A 12674-nucleotide genomic window follows, 5' to 3' on the forward strand; every position below is an offset into this window, starting at 1 on the left:
TCACACTGTACCAGGTAACACACACTACCACCCCTGTACTCACACTGTACCAGGTAACACACACTACCACCCTGTACTCACACTGTACCAGGTAACACACACTACCACCCTGTACTCACACTGTACCAGGTAACACACACTACCACAAACTTCAATCTTTTTTAAACAGTTCACCACATTCGGTTGTCTTCTTTCAATTCTCTCTCTCTCTCTCTCTCTCTCTCTGTTTTTCAGACATGATCACTTCATCTCGTCCAGCCTGTCCTCCTCCTCCCCTTCTCTGTTTGACGGGGCGGTCATCAGCACGGTAACCACGGCAACCAGGAAACACTTCAGCACCCTGCTGTCCCTGCTGGGAGCCCTGCTGAGGAAGGAGCAGCTCTACACTGAGGCCAGGTACACACGCTATACATGTCACACACACACACAGGTGTAGTTGAACGATAACTGTGGTTGGAATTAATTGTCATCAAAAGGATACTTTTTTTTTTACATTTCTTCAAAACAATCCACCTTGTATTATTTAATTAGTGCAGTAATGGAGCTTGTCAGCGACCCTGGATGTTTCGAGACGCAGCATTTTATAGCAAAGTTAATCCTCCGGGATGTTCATGACAAACAACAGATGTATGGAATGGGTTAGGATTCATTTATAAAATATACTAATAATTCACAGCAGACATTATCTGCTGTGAAGACTGTCCTCATTGTGTAGAAACCAGGGTCTGGCCCCTCAACTCTATACTGGAGCCATGTCCCCCTGGGGGACCCCAACTCCGTTCTGGAGCCATGTCCCCCTGGGGGACCCCAACTCCGTTCTGGAGCCATGTCCCCCTGGGTCCCCAACTCCGTTCTGGAGCCATGTCCCCCTGGGGGACCCCAACTCCGTACTGGAGCCATGTCCCCCTGGGGGACCCCAACTCTGTACTGGAGCCATGTCCACCCCAGTACAGAAACATTACCTCGGGCTCTGGAATGTGGTATCACCCAAAGACATGGTCAATCTCCTGTCAGTGTTATAATCTCCCAGAGGCCCATCCTCCGCAGAACACACACAGATGAATGTGTTCTCAGAACCCTCTGTTCTGTTGCATAAAACAACCATTTGATGCTATGACCATATTAGAACACAATCTTGTCATTTCTCCACCATATAACCTAACCTATTGTGTGTGTGTGTGTGTCTGCTCCAAACAGGAAGCTGTTGTTGACGTGGTCTCTGGAGATGTGCCTGATGATGAAGAGGTCTGATACCTACACCCCTCTCTTCTCCCTGCCCTCCTTCCACAAGTTCTGCAAGGGTCTGCTCCACAATGGTAAATAATGTTTATCTATAGAGAGGGTCTGTTCCACAACGATAAATACTGTTTATCTATAGAGAGGGTCTGTTCCACAACGATAAATACTGTTTATCTATAGAGAGGGTCTGTTCCACAACGATAAATACTGTTTAACTATAGAGGGTAATATTTACAATTCTTTACTTAGGGGTTGTAAAAATCAACTTAAATTCCCAGGTGTTCCAGAAATTCTAGTTGAAAAATTTCTCCTGATTCTGGGGAATCTTCCAAACAGGATTTTCAGAAACACTTCAGGACTCAGGTTGTGTGTGTGTGTTGACTCTGCTCTCTGTCGGTCTGCAGCCCTGAATCAGGTTGTGTGTGTGTTGACTCTGCTCTCTGTCGGTCTGCAGCCCTGAATCAGGTTGTGTGTGTTGACTCTGCTCTCTGTCGGTCTGCAGCCCTGAATCAGGTTGTGTGTGTGTGTTGACTCTGCTCTCTGTCGGTCTGCAGCCCTGAATCAGGTTGTGTGTGTGTGTTGACTCTGCTCTCTGTCGGTCTGCAGCCCTGAATCAGGTTGTGTGTGTTGTCTCTGCTCTCTGTCGGTCTGCAGCCCTGAATCAGGTTGTGTGTGTTGACTCTGCTCTCTGTCTGTCTGCAGCCCTGAATCAGGTTGTGTGTGTTGACTCTGCTCTCTGTCGGTCTGCAGCCCTGAATCAGGTTGTGTGTGTTGACTCTGCTCTCTGTCGGTCTGCAGCCCTGAATCAGGTTGTGTGTGTGTTGACTCTGCTCTCTGTCGGTCTGCAGCCCTGAATCAGGTTGTGTGTGTTGACTCTGCTCTCTGTCGGTCTGCAGCCCTGAATCAGGTTGTGTGTGTTGACTCTGCTCTCTGTCGGTCTGCAGCCCTGAATCAGGTTGTGTGTGTTGACTCTGCTCTCTGTCGGTCTGCAGCCCTGAATCAGGTTGTGTGTGTGTTGACTCTGCTCTCTGTCGGTCTGCAGCCCTGAATCAGGTTGTGTGTGTGTTGACTCTGCTCTCTGTCGGTCTGCAGCCCTGAATCAGGTTGTGTGTGTGTTGACTCTGCTCTCTGTCGGTCCTGCAGCCCTGAATCAGGTTGTGCGTGTGTTGACTCTGCTCTCTGTCGGTCTGCAGCCCTGAATCAGGTTGTGTGTGTTGACTCTGCTCTCTGTCGGTCTGCAGCCCTGAATCAGGTTGTGTGTGTGTTGACTCTGCTCTCTGTCGGTCTGCAGCCCTGAATGAGGACCCAGTCATCTGCCTGCAGACCTGCAACAGCCTTCAGGTCATCTCCTCCTCACTCAACACAGAGCTGCTGCAGAGGTAACACACACACACACACACACACACACACACACACAAAACAACCCCTTCTACAGGACACACACACACACACACACACAAAACAACCCCTTCTACACACACACACACAGACACACACAGACACACACAAAACAACCCCTTACACACACACACACACACACACACACATACACACACACACACACAAAACAACCCCTTACACACACACACACCTAAAACAACCCCTTATATACACACACACACACACACCTAAAACAACCCCTTACACACACACACACACACCTAAAACAACCCCTTACACACACACACACACACACACACACACACACACACACCTAAAACAACCCCTTATATACACACACACACCTAAAACAACCCCTTATACACACACACACACACACCTAAAACAACCCCTTATACACACACACACACACCTAAAACAACCCCTTATATACACACACACACCTAAAACAACCCCTTATATACACACACACACCTAAAACAACCCCTTATACACACACACAACACACCTAAAACAACCCCTTATACACACACACACACACCTAAAACAACCCCTTATACACACACACACACACCTAAAACAACCCCTTATACACACACACACACCTAAAACAACCCCTTATACACACACACACCTAAAACAACCCCTTACACACACACCTAAAACAACCCCTTATATACACACACACACCTAAAACAACCCCTTATACACACACACACACACCTAAAACAACCCCTTATACACACACACACACACCTAAAACAACCCCTTATACACACACACACACCTAAAACAACCCCTTATACACACACACACACCTAAAACAACCCCTTATACAACACACACACCTAAAACAACCCCTTATACACACACACACACCTAAAACAACCCCTTATACACACACACACACCTAAAACAACCCCTTATACACACACACACACACCTAAAACAACCCCTTATACACACACACACACACCTAAAACAAGCCCTTATACACACACACACACACCTAAAACAAGCCCTTATACATACACACACACACCTAAAACAAGCCCTTATACACACACACACACCTAAAACAAGCCCTTATACACACACACACACCTAAAACAACCCCTTATACACACACACACACCTAAAACAACCCCTTATACACAACACACACACCTAAAACAACCCCTTATACACACACACACACACCTAAAACAACCCCTTATACAACACACACACACCTAAAACAACCCTTATACACAACCCCCTACCCTTATACACACACACACCTAAAACAACCCCTTATACACACACACACACCTAAAACAACCCCTTATATACACACACACACCTAAAACAACCCCTTATATACACATACACACACACACACACCTAAAACAACCCCTTATATACACACACACACCTAAAACAACCCCTTATATACACACACACACACACACACCTAAAACAACCCCTTATACACACACACACACACCTAAAACAACCCCTTATACACACACACACCTAAAACAACCCCTTATACACACACACACACACACACCTAAAACAACCCCTTATACACACACACACACACACACCTAAAACAACCCCTTATACACACACACACACACACACCTAAAACAACCCCTTATACACACACACACACACCTAAAAACAACCCCTTATACACACACACACCTAAAACAGCCCCTTATACACACACACACCTAAAACAACCCCTTATACACACACACACACCTAAAACAACCCCTTATACACACACACACACCTAAAACAACCCCTTATACACACACACACACACACCTAAAACAACCCCTTATACACACACACACACACACCTAAAACAACCCCTTATACACACACACACACACCTAAAACAACCCCTTATACACACACACACACACCTAAAACAACCCCTTATACACACACACACACACCTAAAACAACCCCTTATACACACACACACACACCTAAAACAACCCTTATACACACAACACACACCTAAAACAACCCCTTATACACACACACACACACCTAAAACAACCCCTTATACACACACACACACACCTAAAACAACCCCTTATACACCACACACACACACCTAAAACAACCCTTATACACACACACACACACCTAAAACAACCCCTTATATACACACACACACCTAAAACAACCCCTTATATACACACACACACCTAAAACAACCCTTATATTACACACACACACAACACCTAAACAACCCTTATATACACACACACACACCTAAAACAACCCCTTATATACACACACACACACCTAAAACAACCCCCTATATACACACACACACACACTAACAAACAACCCTTATACACACACACACACCTAAAACAACCCCTTATACACACACACACACCTAAAACAACCCCTTATACACACACACACACACACCTAAAACAACCCTTATACACACACACACACCTAAAACAACCCCTTATACACACACACACACACACACCTAAAACAACCCCTTATACAACACACACACACACACCTAAAACAACCCCTTATACACACACACACACACACCTAAAACAACCCCTTATACACACACACCACAACACCTAAAACAACCCCTTATACACACACACCACACCTAAACAACCCCTTATACACACACACACACACACCTAAAACAACCCCTTATACACACACACACACCTAAAACAACCCCTTATACACACACACACACACCAAAACAACCCTTATACACACACACACACCTAAAAACAACCCCTTATACACACACACACACCTAAAACAACCCCTTATACACACACACACACCTAAAACAACCCCTTATACACACACACACACACCTAAAACAACCCTTATACACACACACACACACCTAAAACAACCCCTTATACACACACACACACCTAAAACAACCCCTTATACACACACACACCTACACCCTATAACAACCACCTTAAACACCCTTACACACACACCTAAAACAACCCCTTACACACACACACACACACACACACCTAAAACAACCCCTTATACACACACACACACACCTAAAACAACCCCTTATACACACACACACACACACCTAAAACAACCCCTTATACACACACACACCTAAAACAACCCCTTATACACACACACACACACAAACAACCCCTTATACACACACACACCTAAAACAACCCCTTATACACACACACACACACCTAAAACAACCCCTTACACACACACACACACACACCTAAAACAACCCCTTACACACACCTAAAACAAGCCCTTATACACACACACACCTAAAACAACCCCTTATACACACACACACCTAAAACAACCCCTTACACACACACACACACACACACACACCTAAAACAACCCCTTATACACACACACACCTAAACAACCCCTTACACACACACACACACACACACACACACACACACACACACCTAAAACAACCCCTTATACACACACACACCTAAAACAACCCCTTATACACACACACACACACCTAAAACAACCCCTTATATACACACACACACACCTAAAACAACCCCTTATATACACACACACACACCTAAAACAACCCCTTATATATACACACACCTAAAACAACCCCTTATACACACACACACCTAAAACAACCCCTTATACACACACACACACCTAAAACAACCCCTTATACACACACACACACACCTAAAACAACCCCTTATACACACACACACACAGACACACACACCTAAAACAACCCCTTATACACACACACACACACCTAAAACAACCCTTATACACACATACACACACACCTAAACAACCCCTTATACACACACACACCTAAAACAACCCCTTATATACACACACACACACACCTAAAACAACCCCTTATACACACACACACACCTAAAACAACCCCTTATACACACACACACACCTAAAACAACCCCTTATACACACACACACACCTAAAACAACCCCTTATACACACACACACACACCTAAAACAACCCCTTATACACACACACACCTAAAACAACCCCTTATACACACACACACACACACACCTAAAACAACCCCTTATACACACACACACACACACCTAAAACAACCCCTTATACACACACACACACCACACCTAAAACAACCCCTTATACACACACACACCTAAACAACCCCTTATACACACACACACAACCTAAACACCCCCTTATACACACACACACACCTAAAACAACCCCTTATACACACACACACACCTAAACAACCCCTTATACACACACACACACCTAAAACAACCCCTTATACACACACACACCTAAAACAACCCCTTATACACACACACACACCTAAAACAACCCCTTATACACACACACACACACCTAAAACAACCCCTATACACACACACACACCTAAAACAACCCCTTTACACACACACACCTAAAACAACCCCTTACACACACACACACACACACACCTAAACAACCCCTTATACACACACACACACACCTAAAACAACCCCTTATACACACACACACACACACCTAAAACAACCCCTTATACACACACACACACACCTAAAACAACCCCTTATACCACACACACACACACAAAACAACCCCTTATACACACACACACACACCTAAAACAACCCCTTATACACACACACACACACCTAAAACAACCCCTTACACACACACACACACACACCTAAAACAACCCCTTACACACACCTAAAACAAGCCCTTATACACACACACACCTAAAACAACCCTTATACACACACACACCTAAAACAACCCCTTACACACACACACACACACACACACACCTAAAACAACCCCTTATACACACACACACCTAAAACAACCCCTTACACACACACACACACACACACACACACACACACACACACACACCTAAAACAACCCCTTATACACACACACACACACACACCTAAAACAACCCCTTATACACACACACACACACCTAAAACAACCCCTTATATACACACACACACACCTAAAACAACCCCTTATATACACACACACACACCTAAAACAACCCCTTATATATACACACACCTAAAACAACCCCTTATACACACACACACCTAAAACAACCCCTTATACACACACACACACCTAAAACAACCCCTTATACACACACACACACACACCTAAAACAACCCCTTATACACACACACACACAGACACACACACCTAAAACAACCCCTTATACACACACACACACACACACACACACCTAAAACAACCCCTTATACACACATACACACACACCTAAAACAACCCCTTATACACACACACACACACACACACACACACACACACACACACACACACACACACACCTAAAACAACCCCTTATATATACACACACACACCTAAAACAACCCCTTATACACACACACACACACACACCTAAAACAACCCCTTATACACACACACACACACACACACACACACACACACACACACACACACCTAAAACAACCCCTTATACACACACACACACACACACACACACCTAAAACAACCCCTTATACACACACACACACACACACACACCTAAAACAACCCCTTATACACACACACACACACACACACCTAAAACAACCCCTTATACACACACACACACACACACACACACACACACACACCTAAAACAACCCCTTATACACACACACACACACACACACACACACACACACACACACACACCTAAAACAAGCCCTTATACACACACACACACAGACACACACACACACACACCTAAAACAACCCCTTATACACAAAAGCACAAACCCAAACGTGTGTATAACGTTGTGTCTGTCCTGTGCCTCCCAGGTGTGTGGATGTGTGTCGTGTCCAGCTGGTGCACTCTGCGGTGAGGGTGAGGCAGGCGTACGGCAAGCTGCTGAGGACAATCCCTCTGGACGTGACACTCAGGTCAGCACACAACACAGACCGAACACTCTATCCACAATTACTGACTGGGACTGCTCTAAGGCCGGGACCCTGTCAGTGACTGACTGCTCTAAGGCCCGTCGGTGACTGACTGCTCTAAGGCCGGGACCCTGTCGGTGACTGACTGCTCTAAGGCCGGGGACCCTGTCGGTGACTGACTGCTCTAAGGCCGGGGACCCTGTCAGTGACTGACTGCTCTAAGGCCGGGACCCTGTCAGTGACTGACTGCTCTAAGGCCGGGACCCTGTCGGTGACTGACTGCTCTGAGGCCGGGACCCTGTCGGTGACTGACTGCTCTAAGGCCTGGATCCTGTCAGTGACTGACTGCTCTGAGGCCGGGACCCTGTCAGTGACTGACTGCTCTAAGGCCGGGACCCTGTCAGTGACTGACTGGGACTGACTGCTCTAAGGCCGGGACCCTGTCGGTGACTGACTGCTCTAAGGCCGGGACCCTGTCGGTGACTGACTCTACACTGAGAATACCAAACACTATGAACACCTTCCTAATATTGTCTTTATCTATCTGTGTGACCTTAAAGTGTGTCCTTGCAGTGACCTTAATGTGTGTGTGTGTGTGTCTACCTCCCTGCAGTAACCACAGCCACCCAGAGATAGAGGAGATCTCCTTGGTGGTCCGTCGTCACATGAGCCGCCCCCCCAGCAGCACCTTTCACCCCCAGGACTTCAGTGACCTCATCAGCTTCATCCTCTATGGCAGCCAGCACCGCGGAGGGTAGGCTACCTGTGGCGTGGGTCCCGTGTCCTTCTGCTCACGTGTGTCGTGGGTCCCGTGTGCCTCAGTTGGTAGAGCATGGGGCTTATTCTTATATTTTTTGTTTAGCCTTTGTTTAACCAGGCAAGTCAGTTAAGAACAAATTCCTATTTTCACTGACGGCCTGGGAACAGTGGGTTAACTGGTCTGGGAACAGTGGGTTAACTGGCCTGGGAACAGTGGGTTAACTGCCTGTTCAGGGGCAGAACGACAGATTTGTAACTTGTCAGCTCGGGGGGTTGAACTTGCAACCTTCCGGTTACTAGTCCAACGCTCTAACCACTAGACTACCCTGCTGCAACGGCAGGGTTGTGGGTTCGATTCCCACGGGGGACCAGAATGGGGAAGGGGAAACTATGAAAATATAATCTCTACTGATGCAATCACTACTGTACTGTAATTCACTCTGGATAAGAGAGTCTGATAAATGACAATGTTAATGTGTGTGTTCTGCTAAGTTGTGTGTTCTGCTAAGTCGTGTGTGTGTTCTGCTAAATTGTGTGTGTGGATAGATGCTAACCTGTGTGTGTGTGTGTGTGGATAGATGCTAACCTGTGTGTGTGTGTGTGTGGATAGATGCTAACCTGTGTGTGTGTGTGTGTGTGGATAGATGCTAACCTGTGTGTGTGGATAGATGCTAACCTGTGTGTGTGTGTGGATAGATGCTAACCTGTGTGTGTGGATAGATGCTAACCTGTGTGTGTGTGTGGATAGATGCTAACCTGTGTGTGTGTGTGTGGATAGATGCTAACCTGTGTGTGTGTGTGTATATATGCTAACCTGTGTGTGTGTGTGTGTGTGTGTGTGTGGATATATGCTAACCTGTGTGTGTGTGGATATATGCTAACCTGTGTGTGTGTGTGGATAGATGCTAACCTGTGTGTGTGTGTGTGTGGATAGATGCTAACCTGTGTGTGTGTGTGGATAGATGCTAACCTGTGTGTGTGTGTGTGTGGATATATGCTAACCTGTGTGTGTGTGTGTGGATAGATGCTAACCTGTGTGTGTGTGTGTGTGTGTGGATAGATGCTAACCTGTGTGTGTGTGTGGATAGATGCTAACCTGTGTGTGTGTGGATAGATGCTAACCTGTGTGTGTGTGGATAGATGCTAACCTGTGTGTGTGTGTGTGTGGATAGATGCTAACCTGTGTGTGTGTGTGTGGATAGATGCTAACCTGTGTGTGTGTGGATAGATGCTAACCTGTGTGTGTGTGGATAGATGCTAACCTGTGTGTGTGTGGATAGATGCTAACCTGTGTGTGTGTGGATAGATGCTAACCTGTGTGTGTGTGGATAGATGCTAACCTGTGTGTGTGGATAGATGCTAACCTGTGTGTGTGGATAGATGCTAACCTGTGTGTGTGGATATATGCTAACCTGTGTGTGTGGATAGATGCTAACGTGTGTTTTATCTGTTCACCTGTGTGTTCCTACAGTAAAGAACCGTGGCTGGAGCGTCTGTACCACAGCTGCCAGCGCCTGGAGAAGCGCGAGGGTGTCTTGTCAGGTCGTGAAGGGGGTGTGTGTGTCTCCGGTGCGGGTGGCGGTATGTGTGTACCGCGGGGTCTGCTGAAGACGGAGGCCGTGCTGTGGCAGTGGGCGGTGTGGGAGGCAGCTCAGTTCACAGTGTTGTCTAAACTCCGTACCCCGCTGGGACGGGCACAGGACACCTTCCAGACCATAGAGGGTACGGGCTGTTACACACACACTAAAACACACACACACACACTAAAACACACACACACACACACACACACACACTAAAACACACTAAAACACACACTAAAACACACTAAAACACACACACACTAAAACACACACTAAAGCACACACACACAAAAACGCACACACTCAGTCCAGAGTTTTCCCCATGATTTTTTTTAACATGTTGTTGATAAGGTGGGGGAGGCCTGGAGAGGGGCTGTTCTTTGCATTTCTGAACCCCTGTAGCTCCTCCCCTGTAGCTCCTCCCCTGTAGCTCCTCCCCTGTAGCTCCTCCCCTGTAAGCCCCCCTGTAGCTCCGCCCCTGTAGCACCTGCCCCTGTAGCTCCGCCCCTGTAGCTCCGCCCCTGTAGCTCCGCCCCTGTAACTCCGCCCCTGTAACTCCGCCCCTGTAGCTTCGCCCCTGTAGCTCCGCCCCTGTAGCTCCGCCCCTGTAGCTCTGCCCCTGTAGCTCTGCCCCTGTAGCTCCGCCCCTGTAGCTCTGCCCCTGTAGCTCCGCCCCTGTAACTCCTCCCCTGTAACTCCTCCCCTGTAACTGCCATGTCCTGCCAGTTAGACCAGGGGTGTCAAACACATTTTCCCTGTGAGCCACATTTACTTTTCAGCAAGTTCCGGAGGGCCGCACTAAAAATGTTATTTCTTTCACTGTCAAAATGGTTTTGGGAATTTCCGATGCTCCCTGACTGTCTAGCTTTCAGATCGGTGATAAGTCTTTTAGCCAGCTGGACACAGTCATGAAACTGTACCAAATGCAGGTTCATTATCATTTCTACACAGTTTCCATTTGGTTTGAGTCATTTGAAAGTATATTGAGTCCCCCCCCCTATTCCATCCTATACACATTCTGGATTTACATGTTGCCTCTTTCAAGAACATATCCCTCCCTCTCCCCCTCTCATCCCTCCCTCCTCCCCTTCCTCTCTCCTCCCTCCCCTCTCTCCCTCCCTCCCTCCTCCCCTCCCTCCCTCTCTCCTCCCCTTCCTCTCCTCTCCTCCATCCCTCCTCCCCTTCCTCTCCTCCATCCCTCCTCCCCTTCCTCTCTCCTACCTCCCTCCTCCCCTTCCTCTCTCCTCCCTCCTCCCCTTCCTCCCTCCTCCCCTTCCTCTCTCCTCCCTCCTCCCCTTCCTCTCTCCTCCCTCCCTCCTCCCCTTCCTCTCCTACCTCCCTCCTCCCCTTCCTCTCTCCTCCCCTTCCTCTCTCCTCCCCTTCCTCTCCTCCCCTTCCTCCCCTTCCTCTCCTCCCTCTCCTCCCCTTCCTCTCCTCCCCTTCCTCTCCTCCCCTTCCTCCTCCCCTTCCTCTCCATCCCTCCTCCCCTTCCTCTCCATCCCTCCTCCCCTTCCTCTCCTCACCTTCCTCTCCTCCCCTTCCTCTCCTCCATCCCTCCTCCCCTTCCTCTCCTCCCCTTCCTCTCTCCTCCCCTTCCTCTCTCCTCCCCTTCCTCTCTCCTCCCCTTCCTCTCCTCCCCTTCCTCTCCTCCATCCCTCCTCCCCTTCCTCTCCTCCCCTTCCTCTCCTCCATCCCTCCTCCCCTTCCT

At 47.5% G+C, this 12674-nt stretch overlaps 1 protein-coding gene across 1 annotated transcript in view; it reads left to right on the plus strand.

The window, feature by feature from the left end:
- Window positions 1–12674, plus strand: part of smg1 (SMG1 nonsense mediated mRNA decay associated PI3K related kinase) — a 141222-nt gene that overhangs the window by 49801 nt on the left and 78747 nt on the right. The window contains 6 exon segments of the mRNA XM_031814105.1: window positions 235–396; window positions 1198–1316; window positions 2531–2618; window positions 8526–8627; window positions 9238–9378; window positions 10855–11105. Coding sequence (XP_031669965.1) covers window positions 235–396; window positions 1198–1316; window positions 2531–2618; window positions 8526–8627; window positions 9238–9378; window positions 10855–11105 — 863 coding nt within the window.

The sequence above is a fragment of the Oncorhynchus kisutch genome, unplaced genomic scaffold, assembly GCF_002021735.2.
Source record: "Oncorhynchus kisutch isolate 150728-3 unplaced genomic scaffold, Okis_V2 Okis06b-Okis10b_hom, whole genome shotgun sequence".
Lineage (NCBI taxonomy): Eukaryota > Metazoa > Chordata > Actinopteri > Salmoniformes > Salmonidae > Oncorhynchus > Oncorhynchus kisutch.